The 24,059-nt window shown below is 45.6% G+C and overlaps 1 protein-coding gene across 1 annotated transcript in view; it reads right to left on the bottom strand.

Annotated features, from left to right (window-relative positions):
* Positions 1 to 890: 890 nt before the first annotated feature.
* The window catches only part of VSNL1 (visinin like 1), an 81,150-nt gene continuing 57,981 nt past the window's right edge, over positions 891 to 24,059 (bottom strand). Inside the window, exons 3-4 of the mRNA XM_019752569.2 lie at positions 3,381 to 3,596; positions 891 to 1,885 (exon numbers count right to left, since the gene is read on the bottom strand). Coding sequence (XP_019608128.1) covers positions 1,688 to 1,885; positions 3,381 to 3,596 — 414 coding nt within the window. The 3' untranslated portion in view covers positions 891 to 1,687. The remainder of the gene's footprint in view (positions 1,886 to 3,380; positions 3,597 to 24,059) is intronic.

The raw sequence follows: 24,059 nt of genomic DNA, 5'->3' as shown, positions 1-24,059 counted from the left end.
TGCGTCAGTGTTTCAGAACCCGTCGGTATCCTGAGTGTTTGTGCTGTGGTTTCTTGTTGAATGGATGAATGGGATCATTAGGCCCTGGTCTCTGGTCTTATTTAATGATCGTAAGACAGACAAAGGAAAAGTATGGGGGCGGAGGGGAAGCGCCCATTAAAAATGAATGCTATCGCACCTTACTGTCTGATACTATACGAGCTACATGTGGCAAATTAAATGTAATTAAAGTGAAATGAGAAAATTAGTTCCTCAATCACGCCAGCCATCCTTGAAGTGCCCAACGGCCACATGTAGTTGGTGCAGATACACACGTGTCATCATCACAAAAGTTCTAGACGGCAGACAATGCAGGAAGAAACAGCTTCTGAGGCATGTTCTGAAAATGCAAAACCTGCCTTCAGAATTCTTGATGGACTCTCTTCTGCCTTTCCTCCTCAAGGTTGGAAGGGTCAGAGTTTGGTTCCATCATTAAAAATAACAACTAGCATCCTTTTGATTTGGAAACACAGACGTGTTCCTTCCTCCAGGCTTTTGGGGGAGACGTCTCAGCCTGCTGAACATGACCTCCTCAGAGCTGGGTACAACTAACAGTCACCACCCCACAGTCACACTGAGATAAAAGTTATGTTCATATAATGAGCATTTTTTTGAGAAAGAAACGTTTTTATGTTTCATATAAACTTGACATGCCGTGTGAGTTGCCCCTGTTTTGAGGGCCAGGATGAAGAGTCAGAAAGTTGCTTTTTTCCCTTTCGTGGTCATTGATTCTTTGAATTCCAAAGTTGTGTGTGTGTAAGGGTAGGTTTAGTAAGTTGTTAGCTGACCCTTGATAATGATGACTGTCTGTTTCAAATTTAAAATTATGAAATAAGGATTGAGGGGAAAACTCAAATGTTATAAATTTATTTGGGATATCATAGTGCCACCTCTTTGTAAGCCTTTGAAAATTCAAGCAGAAATCAATACATTTCCATCTTTTTGTTTTTACTTTCAATAAATAATATCTTTGTGTATATGTCTATATAGATAGATAAACTTAATGAGTCATTTAGCAGGAATTTTAAGTTTTATACTGCATTAATTCCAAAACACCTCGTTCCAGACTGATAGGATGCAAATGAGGTAAGAAGTAAGGCAAACCTAAAAGGCATGCAAGTGTAGTACATTTCTATTCACTGGTAATACAAGCTCTTGTGTGGGGGCCACACAGAGGAGCCAAGGACCCCTGTGTGTGTGTGTGTCCAGTACTATTTTACAGGAGAATGGTGACACAGCTTATAATTAAGTTACATTACCATGGGGGGTGGGGGGGTCTCAGTGCTACTAACATCATGGAATCAAGGAGACAAGAGCATTAGCAAAACATGAACAAGAAACCGTATAACTCTTTGTAGCACATTTCTGGACAGGCTTTGGAGAAGGAGAGTGTCTTTATGAAATGATATTACACATATCACATTGTGGCAGGTTGTTGGTTTGTTTTATAATATATGCTTTTTAAAATTCATTAGCAAATGACATTCTCATGCACACAAGTGTTTCAAACACAAGAAGCAAGTCCATTTATAGGAAGTCCAAGCAATATGTGTGTATGTGAGAGAGAGAGAGAGAGAGAGAGAGAGAGAGAGCTGCAGACTGAATGGAACATTGAGATTTCTGTGCAGTCCGTCCTGTTGACCTTAGCTCATTTCTGAATGTCGCACTGCAGAAGTAATACAATGGAAGGGTCGCTCTTGGCAGCTTCTTTGAATTCGTCCAGTGTAATCTGGTCGTCTTTGTTCTTATCCATCTTGCTGAAAATCTTGTCTACTCGCTGCTCAGGCGTGAGGCCATCCTCATTCATTTTCATCATGATCACAGTACCCACCATTTTGTAGATAGCCTTAGGGAGATAAGAAGCAGACCATGAAGTTCTCCTATGATATGACAAAGAATTTACTTCAAAGGACTCCTGGAATGGTTTACATAAGAGCGACAGCAATCAGCTATGTGTGAGTCTTGTGATCAATTGCATAGAGAAGAATTTTGGATGATTCCCAGGTTTCTGGCTGGAGAAAATTAGCAGAAATTAGCCATCTCCGTGGTGAGATCAAGAAGCATGGATTAGAAACAGGGCCAGAGAGGACAATGACGGGTTCAGTTTTAAACACATTGAGTTTGAGGTATGGATGACAGTCTAGTCAACAATACTGGGAGGATTTAGGAAAAGATGAAATGCGGTCCCAATTGATAAGGAACTTACAGTCTGTTAAGACAGTCAAGCAAGGTGGGCCAGAAAATTTAGCCCCGAAAGAAGTTAGTGTACGGAGGGAGAGCTGTGGATCAAGGACTCTGTCCTTAAGTTAAAGAGTAGAGTAAGAAGATTCCAATTGTTCCATTAATTGTACACAATTACTTCTCAGTGTGGAAATTTCCTAGGTAGAAACAATTTTTTTCCTTAGGAAAGTGCCTTAAAAGAATAAATGCCCATCTACATAAAGACTTGCAGACGTAAAGACTCATGGCAACATGGTTAGTAATAGCCAAAAAGTGGAAACAACACAAATACTCATCAACTGGTAAACAGATTAACAAAATATGACATATCTATACAATTGAATACTATTGAGCAATAAAAAGGAATGAAATAAATCCTGCAACAGAGATAAAAAAGGATGCCAGGCAAAAAAGGCCATGTACTTATACTGTTTGATTCCACTGACATGACACATCGATACAAAAAGAGAAACCCATGGAGACAAGGTAGACCAGTTGTTCCCGGAGTCCAAGGGTGGGTACAAACAGGTGGACAAGAGGGATCTTCCCCAGGGGAATGAAAATGTTCTACAATTGAATTATGGTGATAGTTGCATATTTTGCTAAATTTACTACCAATCATTTAATTGTACAGTTAAAATAGGTGGATTTATGGTCTATAATTATAACCCAATAAAGTGTTTTAAAATGCTAATTAGAGGAGCCATGCAGCATCTTATGCCCACAGGGCGAAAGCTGGTTGGAGGAAGAGAGCGACCTCCGGCAGAGCAGCGCTAAGGCAGGGGCTGGAGAACCTGAGTCCTGATCCTGTCCTTTGCGCCCGCGAGGTGTATGTTTGTGGAAGAGCTCAGTGTGTGAGTGTCCGGTTAGAAGGCTGTCAGTGGACAGTCAGGGCCCGGGAGCTTGGATCTGTGGCTTTCCCCAGCCCAGCGCTGGAGCAGGGAGCAGGGACGGGAGGATTCAAGGCGCGGTGCGCCACTAGCAGAGCTCCTGGCCGGGAGGAAAGGGAGCCGCCATAGGCCTGTGCCCAAGGATGTGGGGCGTAGACCCGGGGTCCGGCTTCCACGCCCACGCCCAGGTCCTGACCACGCCCAGGAGGCCCCGGGCAGCCCAGCACTGACCTCGATGATCTCCAGCATCTCCACGCGCGTGATCTTGCCGTCGCCGTCCAGGTCGTACATGTTGAAGGCCCAGTTCAGCTTCTGCTCGAAGCTGCCCCTGGAGGTGATGGACAGGGCGCAGATGAACTCCCGGAAGTCGATGGTGCCGTCCCCGTTCTTGTCAAAGGTGCGGAAGGCGTGCTGGGCAAACTTGGAGGCGTCTCCGTACGGGAAGAACTGCAAAGCAGAACACACACAGCGGGCGTCGGAGGGAAAGACTCACAGGCCCGGGTCAAGGCCGGGGTCTTAGCCAGGACAGACAGACCGAAAGGCCACAGCACACTCCTGCTGACGGCACCGTGGACGGTCCCCCAGGCCGCCGTGGAGGGCATGCGACAGGCTCGCCTGCGGACCGAGCAGCAGGTCACAGCAGTTCTGACACCAAACATGCGTTTTTTTGTTTTTTTCCCACAACAACCAATTCAATTCTGATACTAACTGTCCAGAGTTAGCGCAGACCCCACAGACTGAGGGCTCGGTCTCACAAGACGGCTCCACTTTGGACGCCAGCCACAAGTCCCAAGTTGCCACCAGTACCTGTGACAGACCTGCTATAAAGTTGGGGGTTCCCTCAAACCCCTCATTTTAAAATTTGCTAGAATGACTCCCAGAATTCAACAAGGCACTTAATTTACTATTACCAGTTTGTCACAACTCAGCGACACCCCAACGGGGGGAGGCACAGAGCAAGGTGTGAGGGGAGGGTGCATGGACCTTCCACGTGCTGTCTGGGCGTGACACCTTTCTCCTACCTCAGTGTGGTCACCAATCTGGAAGCTCCTGAACCCTGTAGTTTAAGGGTTTTTGTGGAGGTTTCATCACACAGGCATGGCTGATTAAATCAGTGGCCACTGGTGTTGGAACTCAATCTCCAGCCCCTGAAGTTGGGGTGGGGCTGGAAGTTCCTACTCTTGAATCACGCTTTGGTGTGTCTGGTGACCAGCCCCCATCCGCAAGCTATCCATGGGCCTCCAGTCACCAGTCATCTCATTAACATACACAAGACACTGTTATCACTCCAGTGAGTCCAAGAATCTCAGAAGCTTTTGCGTCAGGAACCTGGGACCAAGACCAAATATGTACTTCTTATTGTATCACAGTGTGCTATATGCCTTGTGCACGAGAGGTCTTCATCTCTGAGGCGGGCGCTGTGTGCTGACGTGCTCAGCAGGTAAGCTGGCACCTGTGAAATAGCCTAAGATCAGAGCACGGTGAGCCCCTTCGCCCATCTCAAGTCTGAGGTCTGTTCTTCCGCCAGCCTTTCCATCTGCACGGACAGGAGACCACTGGCCATCATTTTTCTCCATCCGTGAAGGTTTCTGACACTGGAATGCTTTGCCTATCTTATTTCTCACAGCATACTTTTCACGTAAGGGATTATCTGACAGCTTTATCTAAAAATAGCCGGGCACCTTAGATCTGTATATTAAAAATTAATTGAGGTCTGGAAATGCTTGAGAAAAAAATCGATTGTAAATTCTGAGCTATAAAAGTTACGTGTGCTTTGCAGAACGTCTGTTTGCTGACTTTTATAGCCAACATGCTCATGTGGGAAGGACTGTGCCCAAGTGCCCTCAAATTTTTGGAGGGGCTGTTACCTTTAGAAAATTCATCCTATCATGTTCTGAGTGCTCTTGAGTTTCTCCAGTCAGGGCAATGCTCCTTCTTTTGATAAAATGATTCAGCTCTGGCTGGATCATCATAGAAAAATGAAGCCACACTCTTCAGTCTCTAGGAAGAAATTGGGGGCCTGAACTCGTGTTTACTTCTCTTGGAGGAAAATAGTGCCTGAGAAGTACAAGTATTTTTTGCATATTCTGGCTTGAACTGTGTTTCTTTTTTTAAATTCAATGTATTTTGCTTCAACACCTGTATTAAAATGTTGATGTGGAAATCATTTTTGGTGGCATTAATAATCTACAAATCTTTTACTATAATAGATAAAAAAGAACTTTGAGATTGAAAATGTATATATATATGTATATATGTGTGTGTATGTATATATGTATATACACATACATATAATTCTGTATATATTTCACTTATGACTTACTAGCTCAGGCTTCTAATACAAACCATCACAAACTGGATAGCTTATCAACAACAGTTTATTTCTCAAAGTTCCGGAGGCTGAAGTCCAAGATCAGGGTCTCCCATAGTCAGGTTCCAGGAAGGGTCCTCTTCTAGGTTACACATGGTGACTTCTCACTTTGTCCTCATGAGGTGGGCGCGGCAAGGGAACTCTGGGAAAGGTCTCTTTTATAAGGCACTACTCCCATTCTGAGGGCTCCACCCTTATGACCTAAGCACCTTGAAAAGGCCCCAATTCCAAATACCCTCACCTTGGGCATTAGGTTTCAATGTAAGAATTTTGGCAGGACAGTAACATCCAGTCCACAGCAACTTGTTTGAAAGAACTTAATTTCAGTTACGAAAAAGTTTGGAAACTATTAGATGATCTAATGTAGCTAGTCTTCAACAAATTTCCAGTCTCTTTTTTATGCCTACATATGTAACATACACACTTAGCTTTTTAAAAATTTTAAATCAAGTTCATCGTGGATTTCCTGGCATCGCTGACATCGAGAGTGGGTCAGGGTTTCTCCACCAACTGTGTCCTCTGTCGTGTCCTTCAGGGACCCCCCTCAGTAAGGCCTAGCGGGCCAAGACTGCCTCTGCTCCTCTCCACATCCCACCACCCTCCTCGACTTTCCACTTGGAGCGTCTCCTGTAGCTTATCCCCTCTCTCCCCGCCGCCTCGGCCAGAGCCCCGTCTCGCATGGTTTGTGGCCCCAGTCTCCTAAGTCCCTCTTGCCTCTGCTCAACTCCAGGTCCAGCACCCATCGCCCACAGCATGGCTTCCTGCGTGTCGCTCAGATTGTGTCATTTCTCTTCACAAACTCCTTCACTTGCCCTCAGGTTCAGCCCTCCGGAGGCTCCCGGTGGCATAGGTTGAATTCTAAACTTGTAACCCTGCAGGATGTGGCCCTTTTTGATCACCCCAACCTGCACACACGTTCCTCATGGCTTTATGCCCCTGTATCTCGACTGTGTTCCTAGGTGTGGGGACAAAGCCCCAGAAAGCAGTTTCCAGGCTCTCGGCCTCACATAGAAAGCTGCTGGCCCAGGTAGTAAATGGCCATCAACTGTGATTGGATGGCCATTAGCTGTGGCTAGTTGGCCATCAGCTGTAACCAGTGAGCCATTGGCCACTAATATAACTGCTGTGGCTACGCTAGCAGCAAAATGGGGGCTAGCAAGAAGATGGTGGCTGAGCTAGCAAGAGCGGATTGCAGAGAGGTGGATGCCGCCAGAGAGAATATAGTAGTATGACTCCCCTACTTATGGCTCCGTGGGTGTTCCTTTTTGGCCTCACCACACCTGTGTTCTTATGCAGGGAGCGGGAGCAGAGACCCCGCAGTATCCCCTGCGTGACACTAGGTGTCACCAAACATGCCCCTTGCTTTCATATTTCATATGCCTCCCGTCTCTCCCCATCTCATCTTGGCCAATGAAGAAATCCCACCTTTTCTTTATGTCCGGTTCAAATGCTCCACCTTCATGAACCCTTCATGATGGGGCTGGATCGCTCCCTCTGCTGGGTTTGTGCTTCACTGTTCTAGATGAATCTTTCCAAACCCTCTGTCTTAGACTATAATAAGCTCTATTCTTGTCTCTGTCGCTCCTGGCCTGTGTGACAGTTTGCTCATCTCTGCACCCCGCTGACCCCAGCTCTTGACTTGGGGCCCCCCAAGGAGAAGCTCCATAAATTGCTGGGGAGGCTCCGTGGTCTCACAGGTCTTTGTATTTGTCCTTGTGTCACTTCTCTGAGCAGCTCACTTTCATCTGTGAAATGTGAATCCTGCATGAACCAAATGCTTTCATGTTCCATGAGGGAAGAGAAGGGTTTTCACCACAACTGAATGGTATTGAAAAGTATTAAAATATTACTCATTAAAATGTCAACTCTCCCACTCCCAGAATTCCCTTTCCCACTTCACTGCTTTATTTTCCTCAAAAGCTGGCCACCATAAGACATACTGTAATTACTTATTTGTTGTCTTTCTTCCGCCATAGGAAATGTAAACTCTGTGAGGGCAGAGCCTTGGCAGCTTTGGTATTTGGTTCCCTGCCCAGTTGCTGAGTAGCATGTGCACACCAATTACTTGGTGAATGAAGGAGAGAATGCATTTCTTTCTGACTCTCTCCTTCCTAATAACTGTACTGCACAGTTGCAATAGATCACACCACATTCGGTGTCTCCTGGAATCCTCAGACAACCCAAGGGGATGGTTTGGTTTCTTGTAAGCTTTTCCTTGGTGACAGAGAAGCAGGTTTCTAGGACAGAGGTTTAGCACCATCTGCCATTCCTATTTATTTAGAGGATTAGTTATTCAATACCTATTACTGAAGTTAAATTCCCAGAGAGCAAAGCCTATTTGCTCACCATTGTATCTACAACACATAGCATGGGATCTGCACACAGTAGGTGCTAACTATAATCCTGCTGAATGACCACATGAAAGGAGCAGCTGAGGTGCCAACTTGAGGGTGACCAGGTGATCAAAGGCTGCTGCCGAAAACAACCACCACTTGTTGAACATTTATCATATTCTAGCCAGCTCTGTCCAATAGGACATCTTGTGATGATGGAAATATTCTACAACCCACCCTGTTCAAAATGATAGCCACTAGCCATCTATGTCAACCATTGTGTTAGGTGCTGGGAATAAAAATAAAAACAAGCAACAGAGCATTGAGGACAGAAGAGGATGCAACCCTTGAGATGGTACAGGTGTGACAGAAGAACTGAATGTTTTAACATTATTTAGCTTACACATCAGTTTCAATAACAACCTGTGGCTCGTGGCTTCTGTATTGACTGGTGTGGTCTATGCTATGTCACGGCGCTCACCATACCTGTTTCAAGAGGCTACCTGAGCTCCACTTCATAGACCCGGCAACCTGGACTCAGAAAGGTCCAGCAAACTCTTAATTCTCTTCCCACTGTGTCTGTGGGGACAGAGCCAGGAGTGCAGTTTCCAGGCTCTCGGCCTCACGTAGAAAGGTGCTAGCTCAGGTAGTAAATGGCCATCAACTGTGATTGGATGGCCATCAGCTGTGGCTAGTTGGCCGTCAGCTATAACCAGTGAGCCATTGGCCACTAATATAACTGCCGCAGCTACGCTAGCAGCAAATGGGGGCTAGCAAGAAGATGGTGGCTGAGCTAGCAAGAGCGGATTGCTAGCTAGAAAGTGGCGGATTGCAGCTAGAAAGTGAGGTTGGTTGGCAGAGAGAAGTGGACGGCAGGCTGCAGACAGTGTGGCTCCTGCTTCCTGTGTCTCCGGCTCAGCCGCCAGCGAGGCTACAGTGGTATGACTCCCCTATCTATGGCTCCATGGGTGTTCCTGTTTGGCCTCACCATGTCCTGCATTCTTATGTGGGGAGCGGGACAAGAGACCCCGCATGACACCCGGCATGACAGTGTCAGTCTGTGGCAATGCCATGCAGAGAAGCAGTGAGAACTGTTCCTGGCCTGCTGAGAGAATAAGAACATACAAAATGCAAGAAGGTAGAAAGTTAGGGAAAGAGAGTTTAATGTGCCCCATTTGTTGGAAAACTCACGATTATCACACCGCACTGGAGTTGGCTCGGTTCTACAACTTGTAATGTGCGTTGTTTCATTTAGTCCTTGGAACACAACCTACTGCTGTGAACTCCGTGTTGTGGACGAGGAAACAAGCTTCAAAGGTCGAGGCGTTTGGGGAGGTTCCTGTGTATCCGTGGCAGAGGCAGGAGGTGAATGTGGATAGGTCTGATCATTTCTGCTACATCTTGCTGTTTCTCTTAATCCAATATTAGCTGAGGAAATAAACCTAAACCCACATTTGATGAAGCAAACGAATTTGTTGCATTATGTAATTCTCAGCTTCCATAGCTCTAACGCTTGAAATCCTCAGCGTGGGTATTTATCGCCACCTTCTGGCATCCTGTGTGTACTACAAGGAAATTAAAACGCCGCCCAGGGACATTTTTATGAGTCATTAATGCAGCAAACATATATTGAGCAGCAACTGTGTGTCAAGCACTGTTAGGTGCTGAATAAAATAGAAAAATACAAAGAGCATTAAGGATAGTGGGGTTAGTCGATACTAACCAACTACATGAATAAGTATAAAATTACACTATGATAAATCGCAAGTGTGTAGAGCTGCAAACAAGAGTCATGGAGATAATATGAGTATAACACTTTAAAAAAAAATTTAGTGTGTGGTCCCCTCCCACCCTAACATGCAGGCTGCCGATAATTCATAACTTAGGAATGGTCTCGGAGTCGGAAACGTTCTGGGCTTACACAAGTCTAGACTTCTCTGGACTGTGCTCCACGCCCTTGTTTCAAACCAACCAACATGCAGGAAAAAAAACACACAAAAAAACAAGAAAATGCTTGAAGTCTTTGTCTCTCCCCAGGCAAACAATAGGAGACTTTCAATGAAATAACCAGCTCCCACAGAAGACACTCCCCTACAGATAGTGGGCCAAATCCTGTATTTTTTTTCTTTTCAGTAATTCATCCAGTTGTATTAAAAGGTTTGTTGCCTCTAAGGGGTGCCGACTATGTGTCCTATCCCCTCCCCGGCCCCCCCAGGCTCCATTCAGGAAGGCGCAGAAGGCTGTTTGGTGGCTGCCTTCAGAAATGACCTCAAAACACTGCACTCCATCCCCTCATGCAATCTTTCCTCTGCACCACTTCGCTGCCTGCATATCTTATCCTTCCAGAAACTATACTAAGTTCAAAGAAAATATCGCAACATTTCTCTTTAGAAGCTCTCCCTCTCCCAGTGTCACTGGTGCCTGCCTCACTTTGATGGAGGATGGAGGTCCCCTAAAAGAGCCTGGCCTGACCTTTGGATGGAGGGAGGTTTGCACAAGTCTGGCCTTGGCCCACTGTGATGGCTGATGTGCTGTGTCAGAAGTGGGTGGCAGCAAGGCACTGAAGAGGATGGTCTCTCCAGGGCTCTGCCCATGGCCCCGCGGCTGGCTGATGCTGGGCAGCCCTCAGACCTCAGAATAGATTTCTGCCCATCAGTCTGCCAGAAATAGAGCTCATGATGGGATCAAAGAACAGAAGAGCGTTTTTGGATGACCCCGCTGCTCCGTCTTGGAGAGGGCTGCCATCCAATCCCCCACAGAATAGTACCTCTTAAAAGATCTTTGCTCAGGACAATTCTGTTTCCTTTGTTCTCAAATGTCAGAAGCCTATACTGCCTGGCTTATGAACCCACAGACACAATCCCCTTCCCAGTGGTGGAGTCTTCTTTTTTGCACCCCTGAAATATGGCTCTGTGCCTCCGCGGTCATCTGTCCTCACCTCTGCTGGAATTCATCAGGGCACTAGCCTCCTGTGGATGACCTAGCTGAGTGCCCATGTCCTCGGGCCCTGCTGTGCAGGCAGTCATTACCGTTTTGGGGGTGCCTATCAGGGGCAAGGACCTTGGAAGGATCACAGGCTACGTCAGCTCGTTCTTCAACAAGGTTAGCACTTGAGGGCCATTATTCTGGATTAAAGACCCGGCATACAGTGGTACCCCTAGCGGGGTGGGCGGGCTGGCTTGGAACGCAGCTCTGTCTGTGGAATGCTGCCTCTCTCCTGTACCTGGCGAGTCTGGGCAGCCTTTGACGCTGAGCTGCACTCCACCTCCACAGGAGGCTCCAGAGGGCTTCTCCTCAGCCCATTTTGTGCTTCTCCCTCCCCACACAGCGCTCCTTTCTCCCCAGTGGACTCTCAGCTAAAGGGAGGCAGGGTATGGCATGGTTTTGTCCCCCACTGTCGTCCCTGCTGCCTAGTGCAGGGCCAGGCTCACAGACAGTGCTCAGTGATCACCTGTCTATCAACAGGTGACTCAGCACTGCAGGTCTTTTTCAAGCCCGAGGAAACTGGCACACCCACTCAATGACCCCCAAACGAGCTGAAATGTGTTCTGACGGTTATCTTAACTCACTATGCTAAAGAAGGCTCACCATTTGGCCTGAAAACTTGTCATTTCCATCACTGCTTTAGCTGGTGATTCATGAGGCTATGAATCACCCCCAGAGCAGTATGTGCACTTGGTCACGTGACTGGGAAGAGGAGCGAGGCATCTCCCCTTAATTAGAAGCGGTGAGTCCAAAAACTGTTTCCTGCCAAGTGTTCATTCAACAGATACTCACAGAAGTCTAGCTGGTGCCAGGCTCTATGCTGAGTTCTGTGTGGGCAGGAGGGAGGGTGAGGAGAGGTAACGGAGAATCAGGGTCAAGTATAGGACCTGGCCCCTGCTTCACGCAGTTAACCAATCGGAGGTAGATGCAGCTGAAAAAGGGAGCTGCCTTCCACATGTGGGCTCGCTGGGAGGAGCCTAGAGACACACCCACCCAACTCCCCCAGGATGGATCACCCAGATCCTGAGGGCACTTCTCAGAGCTGCCCCTTCACTTGTCCTCTGGGTAACAGTATCTATTTTTTACAGCCGTGGTTTCCTCAGGACTCGTCTTTATTACAAGGCAACCACTATTACCTCATGGTTCTTATATAACCACATCTATTTGAGAAGAAAGCGAGCTCTGAACTAAATTTCTAGAGAAGGGGCTTTTGCCTGTTGGAAGTGGGGGAGCAATTTTCATTTATGTCCTAAACCAGGTCCCTCTGTGTGCATATTGACCCCTGCTCCATTGCCCCGAGAAGGTCATGAGCTCCCAGAGAAGTTCTGGTATATTTTTATGGAAAACTCCATACAAGCAATAGGAATCCAGACTCCTCACTAACTTTCAGCTCTGAGATTTGGTCCTTTCCCCGCAGGGCTGCAGGAGTGTGGTGTCTTTGAAAGAAAGCAGAAGCCCACCAAGGCTACTGAGGGGCCGAGGTGGGATGTGAACACTCACGTTAGAGTTCTCCATGAGAAACGCCCAAGCCGCCTCTACTGTAAGGGAAGTACTATGCTGTGCTCTTTATTGTCTCCTCACCACTCTTGGATTAGGATCTGGTATACTGAAGGTGCTTTATAAATGCTTAGGATGGATAAAGGAAGCAACTTGTTGCAGAGGAGAGGATGCTGGGTTGAATGACAGGGTGTGTCTGGGTGGGACTAAAGTCAAGCCATTTTGCCTCGTCGGACATCCATTTCTCTGCATATAAAATGAGGGGATGAATCAGGTAAGCGTCAAAATTCCCTTTAGTTATGTTTTATTTTTCTGATTCTGGAAGTAAAATCCAATTAATTAATTAATTATTTAAAAACAATGAATGTGGCAAATGGATGGTACTTTCCTGATTTGGGATTTGTCATTAACCAAAGCATCTACTGTCCTCTGTGCTGGTATGTCCTAATTACAGGATAAATTTTGAAGGAAGGGTGACTACATCTCTGTATCTACCATGTTTCCCAGAAAATAAGACCTAGCCAGACAATCAGCTCTAATGCGTCTTTTGGAGCAAAACTTAACATAAGACTCGGTCTTGTTTTACTATAAGACCGGGTATAATATAATATAGTATAATGCAATGCAATGCAATATAATATAATAAATATAAAATATATAATATAATATAATATATACAACATAATACTGGGTCTTATATTAATTTTTGCTCCGAAAGACGCATTGGAGCTGATGGTCCATCTGGATCTTATTTTCGGGGAAACACGGCATCTTTATCTTTATGTAATACCGCTATCTCTACCCCTATTGGAAGTGACACAGACCCTGAAGGATACTCATTGGTTATTCTGACTTTAAAATCAAATGAATTCTCTCTCTACTTCTGTCCAATACCCAATTCGCATTACAAATTGGATCAATGACATTTTGATTTGGGACAGAGGGTTTCCTCCAGTACTTCTCTTGCTGATAAATCTTGAGCCACCAACATAAATCAGCCCACTGTTAGCACTGACTACAAAGCAGGAGGTCAACTATAGTAAATTACCTTCTGGAAATTGTCGTGAGTTTCCATTTAAAGCCAATCTCCTGGATTAGAAAGAAGATTGTTTTATCAATTTAAAAAGGAACTCATTTTTGAAACTAGAGAAGAGGTGAGGCTCTTTGAAGGTGCTTGGTGGAAGGCTGGTTGCTGTGGGGAAAACTGGAAAGAGACTCTTCATCTGTTATTCTCTTCAATTATTTCAACTGCAGTGGGCAGAACAGCAGATTTTGCCACTGACGCTGAAACTGGTTATTTATTGCATCTCTCCAGCTCCTTCTAGAATGAAGTGGTCTATTCCTGATCCATTCCCATTTCGCCCTATACCCAACTTGTTTTACAGAATCATAGTGACAATGAGAAGAATGTGCAGCCTGACTGCATCTCAGTTAGAATCTACTGCAATGCCGCAAGCCACCTTGTCTGTCAGCCCTGGAGAGAGATAAATATGGAGATGTGAGAGCCTGGGCAATACAAGACAGTGTGAGCCACAAATATGGGTGACAGTCATTGGAAATTTTCTAATAACAGTATTTTAAAAAGGTAAAAAAATCAAGTGAAATTTATTTTCACTATGTATTTAATGTAACCCCCTGTATTCAAGCCATATCACATTCGATCATGTCACTTGTAATGAATATTACAGTTATTAATGAAATATGTTACCTTTTTTTTTGGACTAAGTCTTTGAAATCGATGTGTATACCATGCCACTGGCACATCTCATTTCCCACCAGCGACACTCCAAGTGCTTGTGGCCCGTGGCTATTGGACCTTGCAGCTCTGGACAGTGTGTCCAATGCAAAAGAATGTGTTTTAATTACCCCACTTCTAGAAATACTGGTTATTGCTATCAGTGGACTTCAGGAACATGTACATGTCACAGTGCAAGCATCCAGTGTGGGCTAGGGAAGCAGGGGTTTGTGTGTTAAGCAGGAAAGCCGTGAGTCTCTGAGAAAAGGCCGTAACCTCTCAGGCCCAGACAGTCTGGGCCTTCTGCTTGTGTGTGGAGGTTGGAACAGCTGCATGGATCCATGTTTCCATTCCAAATCCAGGTATCCAATGCCCTCATGTCTGGGTAACACCTTCCATTTCCCCCAAACCCTGGCCTGTGTTTCCCCAGGTTCCACATACCAGGGACCACACCGCTCACACTGGCTTTACGCAATACTTCTATTTCAGAAATGTCGCTCTGGGGAGTTCTCTCCAGCAAATCCTGATTACGCCCCCCGCCCCCCCTTCGGGCCCTGTCGAGAAAGCAGTATTTATTTATTTATTTCCTTCTCTGAGTAGCAACAGGGGACACAGCTTGACTCTCTGGAGCTGCAGTGACTGCGTCAGACCCCAGCTCCACTTCTGAAATGGCCATGTGACCTTGAGCAGGGCACTTTGTTTCTGTGCCTCAGTTTCCACTGGGTGTGAAAAGACCAGCCCACGAGTGGTTAATGCAATAAGCATTTTGTACAGTGCCAAGTACATAGAAGATGCTAAAATAAAAAATTTAAAAAGCAGCTTTTATCACTTTCTCTTGCCCTCACGACCATGGATGTCCGTTTTGGAGCCTACATTACAATTCGTACCATCTCTAACAAGGTACCTCTGTCCCAGAGAAGTGTAATTGGCCACACATTGAATCACATCCATGCTCTAGACGTTGTTTTAAGTCTTTCTACCTGTTTTTACTTAATTCTTATAACAGTCCTATCGGGTCAGGCTCATAGATGTGGAAACTGAGGCACAGAAAGGTAAAGTAAGTTTCTCAAGGTCACACAGTAAATGGCCGAGCTGAGATGTGAACCTGGGAAATCTACCCGCCGAGCCCTCACTGTTATACCAGAGGCAAGACTCCCAGGGGAAGGGATTTTGGACCTTAAACTCCAAAGACGCGGACGGCAAACCTGGGTAGAAGCTTTCAGGGCAGCCATAAGGATGACCTGAACCCAGATCCTGCCATGGGAAATCCGATCAGCAGACATTTGCGATTTTTCACATTTTGCCTGCCACCTGTTTCCAGCCATCCTGGCAGCGCCCTCGCGGCCCACAGCTTTCTGTCTATTTTCCGGAGCGTCACTCCCAGCAGGCCTCTGAGGTTCCTGGCGCGGCACCAGAGCCCTGACTATAGTCCCTGGAGGGTCTTCTGGAGGCGGCACACCAGGCTCTTCAGCTCGAGTCCCGCCTGTGGACCCTCTTCTCCTCCCGGGGGGCACCTGCGGTTGCAGCAGCCAGAGAGGCACTTAATTCCCAGCTCGGCCCCACAGCCTGTTGCTAAGTAGCTGGTGCACGGGGAGAGGTGTGGAGGAAAACCCTCATGGTGACATAAACAAACCCTCGTGTGCCCAGAGCTGCGTGCACATGTGTGTGTGTGTGTGTGTGTGTGTGTAGGACCTGGGGCTGAGCCTCCCTCCCGCCCTCTCAGGCCCGGCTGCCAGCCAGAGCTCGCTTCACCCTGCTGCAGACCCCAGGACTGCGGAACAGATGGAAGCACAGAGGGAGTGAAATGATGCAACGTGAGTCAAAACAGGGAGGTAACCGTTTTCTCTTCTTTGGTATTTGTGCTCCCAGATAAACCAAAACAAACACACAAAAGCACTTGTCTTCCTCCTCTCCCACCTCCTACCCGAGAACCTCATTCTTGCTCGGTTGATCACAATTTCCATGCAGAGGGGAAGTGAGGGTGTGAGAGAGACAAAGGGGGACCTAGTAAGTCTTTGCCTGGGACCCATTTTTCTCACGTATGCATTGCAGGCGCCTTCCCTGGCCAGGGCAATGCCACACACCACCAGCCTGGGCAACGCCACACACCACCATTGTATCTGTGGCTCTTCCACCAGAGCATGTGTTGAGAAGCCCCAACTGCAAAGGCTGGGAGAGAAGACACAGAAGCCGACTGCCCTCCCTCCCGGTCACCTGCAATACAAAGCTGGCGTCTCGTCTTGCCAGGACCCTTTACATAATCTGTGGGACCCAGTACAAAATGAAAATGTGGGCCCTTGTTAAAAAATTATCAAGAATTTCAAGATGGCAACAGCAGAGCGTTACACCAAGTGCCGGGTCCTTCTAAGAGGCTTGTCCCCACACTGCTGACAGAAGGAGCTGACACATGTGCAGGTCTAATTCTTCACTTGTCTACTGAAAGCTCTTTGATGGCCTCCCCACCATGCCCCCCAAACCCAGGATTAAAGCCACCCTGCTTAGCCCAGTCACACAAGCCCCTTCTGGACCTGGGTTCTGCAAATCTTTCCAGCTTCATTTCCCAGCCCGTGGCGCGGCTCTCCCATGCCTGCACTGATCTACTGCAAATCCTTCCAAAGCGCTTTTCAGGCTTTGCCCACACTTTTCTCTCTCACGCCTTGCTACTTCCCATTAGGCCTTTGTCACCTCCTCTGAGCTGTCTTCCTAGACTGCTCTTTCTTTTCAACACCGGAGCCCACACTCTCCCACACCTAAGCTTCTCCTCTGAGTGATGACACAGCCCTGCCTGCATGGAAGTGTTCAGGACACTTCCCTCTCATCACCGTATTGAACAGTTTATATGCCTGCCTCCAACTCTGCTATGAGGTCCTTGAAAGAAGGCTTATGCCCGACTCATTTATGTAGCCCTATCTCCGAGAGTACAGTGGGTACTCAACCAACAGCCCTTCATCAACTCCATCTGTCATAGACAGTTCTTTTCTTATTTTATATTAAATTAATCAAGAGATTTTTTTTTACACGTTGATTTCTACATTCTTTCACAATTCTTCTCCAAAGAGCGATCACTTTGATGTATAACTGAAGGAAATTCAGCGTTGACATTTTGTAAAAATCACTTTTCATTGAGTGAAAATAGCAATTTTTTTTCTGACTATAAAGACAAAACCCATTTATAAAGAAAAAAATTTAAAACATAACAATTAAGGAATAATTATCCCAAAATCTACTACCTAGAGAGAGCCATTATTAATAGTAACATTGTTCATTCATTGATTTGACAAGTATTTATTGAACATTGACTGTGTTTCCTGAATTGGGGGGACAGCAGTGCTGCATACCCACAAAAAGCCTTTCCTTCATTCTAGTCATTGATTTTTGTATGTGCCCACATTTCATCCCGCACACACATGTACACACACACACACACACACACACACACAGGCACGTATATTTGCAATTTCTAACTAGATTTATTCATTTAGTGATAGGTCATTTAGTGATAGGTCACCTTTTCTTGCCACCAGCTTTAAATGTATGACCCTCTTTTTTATAGCTGGTATGTTTCATACTTTATGTAATCAAATCTTAACTCTCAATTATTTAAAACTTCACTGTTATCAACACCTTAGTGAAATTATTTGTTTATTCCCATAATTATTTTGGTTAGCTCCCAAGATAGATTGCCGGTGAAGAGTATACACATTGTAATGTTGAAGCATATCGCCAAATGACACCAATAGTTCATCAGCGCTCATTTGCCCTGCATCGTTGACAACATTGGGTGTGAGTACTTGCCCTCCTTTGATACAAGAAAGATGACATCACAATATTATCCAAGCAGTTTTGCATTTCTCTGACTCCTAGTGAGGTTGAATTATCTTTTGTGTTTCTTTTGGGAAAATCATAAGTCAGCTTGATTGTAATTGTGTTTTTCTTTTCTGTTCTTTTTTTTTTTCTGTACAGAGCTTTGAACTTTTAGGTAAAGCCCATCAGTATTTTTCCAAATGGCTTCTGGTTCTGGTATCATACTGTTGAAAGGCCTTCCCCAAACTGAGATTCAAACTATTCCCCTATTCTCTCTCTCTCTCTCTCTCTCTCTCACTGACCTTTGAATATTCACATGTGTTCTGAGAATATAATGGCTAGACAACTGATACACGATTAGTGAAGATCCATTTTTTTCCGTACTGGTTTGAACGCCACATTTACGCTGTGTACTGGGGACCTATGTTTAAACTTGTTATTCTCTTTCTTTGGCTCTCAGTCAGTCTATTCCTCTGTCAATACCACAGTGCCTTAATTACTGCAAGCTTATAATATATTTGAATATGTGGCAAGCATCCCATCTTCTTCTTTTGATTATTATTGAAAATACATTCTCCCAAAGGACCTTCAAAATAATTAAGTCAAGTTGCAAACCAACTAAACCCAGTGAGATCTTGACAGAGATTGCTTTGAGCTGCTCCATTCATTTAGGCAGAGCGGCATCTCTGTAATACTGAGTCATCCTATCCAAGAACTAGGAGCGTCCATTTGCTTATTTCTGTCTGCCCACCTGATCAGGCTTCCAGAGTGGGAACAGCCATCTCCCTTTCTCACAGAGCTCAGAGCCTTGAAGCTCTGGATGGAGGCTCTGAGCTCTCACAATAGCCCAAGAAGAACTCTGGCTTGGAACTCCCAGTGGTCGTTGTAACCCACTGCCAGGTAAGCCACGTCTGCTGGACTCAGAGGGGCTGACACAAAGAAAGGATTTAGGAAAATCCTGCCCCAGAAGTAAATGTGTCTTTCTCTGGAGAAATTGCCACAGCCTAGGTCTCAGTAGGGATGGCCAGCAAGTCCTTTCCTGAGTGAAGTGACAGGTGGTTAATGTGGGCACACCTCCTAGAGAGGGTGCTTTATGGAAGTTTCTTTTGTGTCTCTTCACCAACCCTGGAGTCCTGGTGTGGTCTCTGAGACAAGGAAGGAGTTGGGAGTTCGCTGACCTGCCCCAGGCAGGGTAGTTAGTGCTCTGCGATTGGCTCCTAGACCTGTTTGCCTCCAAGCCTTTCCTTAAACCACCCTGAGCACCAGGGACTTAAGAACAGCCTGAAAACCCAGACTGGGCGTGAGTGGAGACTGAGGGGAGACAGGTCAGGAGCTGCAGTCTGGGAGCCCAGAAAGAGGTCAGGGGGACAGATCCCCGAGGTAAAGGCACAGACAGGACATAGGATGGGGTTCCGAAGCTTTGCCTGACTGAGCCCTGCATTGAAGGCAGATATTCTCTTTGTCCCGCGGAAGCCAGGAGTTTGGAAGTTCAGACAACAAAGAGTTGAGACTCTGTGACTGTGGGGGAGGCAGGATCAAAACAGGTGGGGCAGGGGAGAGAATGGGGATATGGGGGGGGGGGGAGAGAGAGAGAGAGAGAGAGAGAGAGATCCTCCAGTGTCTAAATGCAGGTGGCAGAAAGAGCAGGCTCCTGAGCCCCCGCTCCACAAATGCACTGGCGAGCTGCAGACTTGGCAAGAGGCAGTTCCCTGTTCAGGTCAAGGTCCAGCTGCCAGGACCCAGTGCCCTCCCTGGCTGACCCTTCTAAGCTCAAGGACCTTGGATAAAGGAAGCAAGACCCCCTGTCACCCTAGTGCTGGATATCCTGCTGGAGGTGCTGCGGGACTTGGAGTTTTGGGTTTTTTTTCAATTCTTTAAAAGTATTCCAACAAAGTGGACTCCTCATCCAGACACTCAGATTCCTGCAGTCTTCACAAATCTCTTTTCTCCCTGGAACAACCACTTCCCCACACCTCCTGCCTTTCATCACCATCCAGGGCACCGATGGTGGTGTTTCTAAAGCACACATTTCACAATGTCACTTTTCTCTGTAACAACTTTCTTATCCCGTCTTGTCCAGAGGAAACAGTGTAGACTCTGGGCTTTCAAAATGGGGTATTGATCTCTTAGCACACGCTCCCTCTGGTCTCTGTGAGACACGAGACACACTGGATTATTTGTTTTTATTCAAATTCTCCATATGCCTCCAGTGCTAGGTTAACTTAACAAGCGTTCGATATCCAGTATGTGTCAGACATGGTACTGGCCCCAGGTCAATGCAGAGCTAGAGAAGACGCAGCTGCTGTCCTCTACAGCTCACACTCTGTTATGCCTTTTTTTCACTCATGCTAGAACCTCTGTCCTGGATTTGTGTGTTTTTTACCTTTTAGGTATCTTTCTCTTAGGGGACATCTCCTATCGTGTCTTACTTTACAACTATGTGTGTGTGTGTGCCCTGATAGGTTCAGCTATACTCCCCAGGGGAAAAGGCCATCTGTTGTGTGTCTCTGACCCCTCAAAGCACAGAGCAGGGCACAGGGAGGTGCCTCATGGAAAGAAGGAATAACTGAGTCAGCCCTAGGAGCAATTACAGGCTTGTATGCATGTAAGGATATCTGAGTGCATGACGTGTCCTTCTGTGATCTCCTAAGGGACACTGAGGCAGCCACAAGCAGGGGAGGAGTGGAAGGGGACCAAGTGTGGAGTCGCACAGGCCTGGGTTTGCATTCTGACCATGAAGCTGTTTGGGTACAGTATTGACGAAATGAAATGAGCTCTTGGGACAGGCCAGGAATAGTAGTAGCCCTTGGACAAAATAGCGCTTTGCAGCTGCTAGATGTCCTGCTCAGGGCTGACCCCATCCTGAGTCTCGGTCGCAGTCGGACCAGCAGGCCTTGGCAACACGCAGACCTAATGGGAAAGGGGCTGGCCTACAAGCGCCCTCATTCTTCATCGTGTGAATAAATTCATGAATCTTTCCAGTGTCTCTTTTGAGAATCCCAGTGAAGCTTCCAGCCAGTGACAGGTTTTTCCTGGTGTCCTGGAATTATGGCCAATGCCCACAACTGGAAATCAGAGGTGCTAGGAGCACCCCTCACTTTAACTTTGGAGAGCTGCTGGCAGCTGGAGTCAGCCATACGCTGGTGGAATTTACTAAAAGGTGCCAGTTCAAGAACGAGTCCGGCATCCCACCACCCACCAGCACCAAGCAGACAATCAACTAACAGCCACTTCTCTTTCCTGAGAGTTTCTTTATTATTTGATTTCTAAAAAATGAACTCTTTAATTTATCTGGAATTTTGTGTCAGCTCGAAGGAGAGGATCTGAATTTATTTTCCATTCTCTCCTCCCCAACCAACCAACCAGATGTCCAGCAGTCACTAGTCTACGATGGCATCTGATCACATACTATATCTTAGATATGGGAAGGTTGTTTCGGACCTCATGGTTTGTGCCAGTTTTATGTTGTGGCACCAGTCCTGTGCGTTTTCATTACCGAAGTTATAAAACACGTTTTCATAGCTGACAGAACAAGTATCCCATTTATCAAAAAGTCAGCTGCTCTCAATATTTAGTCTTTCAAGTGGACCTCAGAAGAATCTAAAATTGACAATAGTATTACACCAAAAATTAATTACAGAATAATTGATATCTTTATAACACCCGTAGGTGATTTGGTTATCCAGGAATATTGTATTTCTCCCCATTTACTTAAGTCTTTTTTTATGTCCTTCAAAGTGTTCTGCGTACAAGTCCCACACTTTTTTTCTAAAGGTTGCTTCTACATATTTTATTTTACTGCTGTTATAAGTGTTATCTTTTTCTAATGTTTTCTGATTAACTATGGATCATACCTAGGAAAAATGACTGTATATACTTAACTTATATTTAGCCATTTAAAATTAATCATTATTAATCTATTTTTTTCTGTTGATTCTCATGGAACTTTGGGAGGGTATGTGGTCCCAAAATAATGGTAAATATATCTCTTAATTTCTGATGCTAGTGCCGATTTCCTATCTTGCTGGATAGAGGAGAATTTCTGCAACAAAATTAAGTACAATGGTCAATGATCAAGCATGTCCCTTCTTCAGGCTTGATTTTAATAGACGTTTATTGTTAAACCTACACCAATGTAGGTTTAAGATAAACCATCCTCAAATGAAAAGAATTTCCCTCCATTATTAGATACTCAAGTTTTTTTTCCCTGTTTTAGGGGGTGCTGTCATTTTTAAATGCATCTAGCCAAATGATTATATGTTTTTAAAAAATACTGGTATAATTATAAAGTATTTATAGTTTTCCTAATGCTAAACTATCCTAAACTTCTGGGGGGGGAATCATACTTGACTGTGGTCAATGATTGCTTTAATATGCTTTAAACATAGATTAGTAGGATTCATTAAAGAGTTTTCTATCTGTGTCTAGAGGGAAGATTGGTGCCAGATTAAAAGAGGAACTGGAAGACTGACTACTATGGGACGCGTCTGGGTTTGATTTCTGTGATGGATGGGGGGAAGGAGAAGGCAAGAAAGGACCCAGAAGAATTGGGGAGAATGAATGAAGACAGGAGGCAAACTTCACCTGTTTGGGTCACCTTCTCGCATTGTGACTTTCCCCAGTCTTCCCAGCTGTCCTGAAAAATCCAATGTAAAAATCAGTAGCTTCTGCAGAAACTGCTGATTTTTACTGGGTTGGCTGTGAAGTGAGATTCCCTGTGAGATGCTGGATATTGTTTTAAGATCTCTGTCCTTCATTAGGTTCATTCTTGTATGTAAAAATGACCAAGCTGCTCATGATTCACCACTGTAACACAAGGCGATTGTAATTTTCATATTAACTTGCCTTATTCTACTTGTTAGCATTTGATTACACAAATATTCTCTTATGGCTTTATTATGCTTATATGTGAGAGAATTATAATTGCATTCCTTAGAAATAATGTAGCATTCAAATGAGCCTTCCCCAGTGAGTTTAAATACAGATGTTTCACTCTACCTTTTTTTATGAATTTATCAGGGGTTAGTCTGTGTTTTCTTTCTTTCTTTTTTTTTTTTTTTTTTCACACAAGCAAGTAAAGATTGTGTGATCTTTGCCTTTTTTTTTTTTTTTTTTTTTTTTTACTATACACCTTCTTTGATTTCTGAGGCTTGGAATCTATTTGTAACGTCACTAGATCAAAGACAACAGTGGGTATGAAAATGTTTTTCTCTAAAGATAATATTATGACTAGCATATTGCTCACCTACCCGCCCATTTTTCCAGGGGAGCAGAGATGACTGTATTCTGTGGTGGCCCCTGGGTTTTAATTAGAGGCTTGGTTTGTGGGCGAGGAACCCGAGGCCAGAGCGAGAGCCATTCCTCCATCCTGAAAGCCTTCCATGGGAGGCAATCCACTGGGGGCTCAGCTGATCTTCGTGGAGGGAGGAGGCGGGGCCACTCCCGTCTCCCTCCTGGATCACCTGGCAAGTACCACTGGCCTTGCTGCCTCAAGCTTGACTCTCATTTTGCCAATCCATTGTCCATACTGCTGCCAGAACAAACTACTTGAAAAGGGGCCCTGTTGACCTCTCCAGAGTTTATCTCATTCCTACAGCGGTGCCCTGCCTGCCTAATCGATACTTTATCTCTAGCAAAATGAACTTTTGTACTTGCCAGTGTACCTCCCAATGTATGACAGGTAGTTTCTCACCCCCACGTTTTCCCCATGGAAAGAAAGGTTAGCTTGTCCTCTGACATGGATACATGGAGAGCTGCCACTCTGACACTTCCCTACCCCTTGGCATTTTCCTACACATCCTCTAGGACTCAGCTCATGTAGGAAGCATGAACTCAAAAGAAGGTTGAATGTCCTATCCTACCTCCATGCCTGTTAACACCCTAAACCGGACTCGATGGCACTAACCACACTATTGTAATCACTCAGAATAGCCCTGTACTACCCCGGGGATCTTGAGAGTAGGGGCTGCATCTATTTTTTTTTTTTTTTTTTTTTTAAGATTGACACTCTCACCTTCGAATCTCTGGTATGTAGGACAGTTTCTCGTCATAGTAGGTGCCCAATAAATCTTTAGTCAATGAATAAATGAGTTACCCTCATTTTTCAGGTGAGGGGAGTGTGGGGACAGAGCCAGGAGTGCAGTTTCCAGGTTCTCAGCCTCATGTAGAAAGGTGTTGGCTCAGGT

This window comes from Rhinolophus sinicus, linkage group LG05, assembly GCF_036562045.2.
Source record: "Rhinolophus sinicus isolate RSC01 linkage group LG05, ASM3656204v1, whole genome shotgun sequence".
Classification (NCBI taxonomy): Eukaryota; Metazoa; Chordata; class Mammalia; order Chiroptera; family Rhinolophidae; genus Rhinolophus; species Rhinolophus sinicus.
Note: the sequence above shows the minus strand (reverse complement) of the source record. Positions and strands in the feature narration are given on the sequence as shown.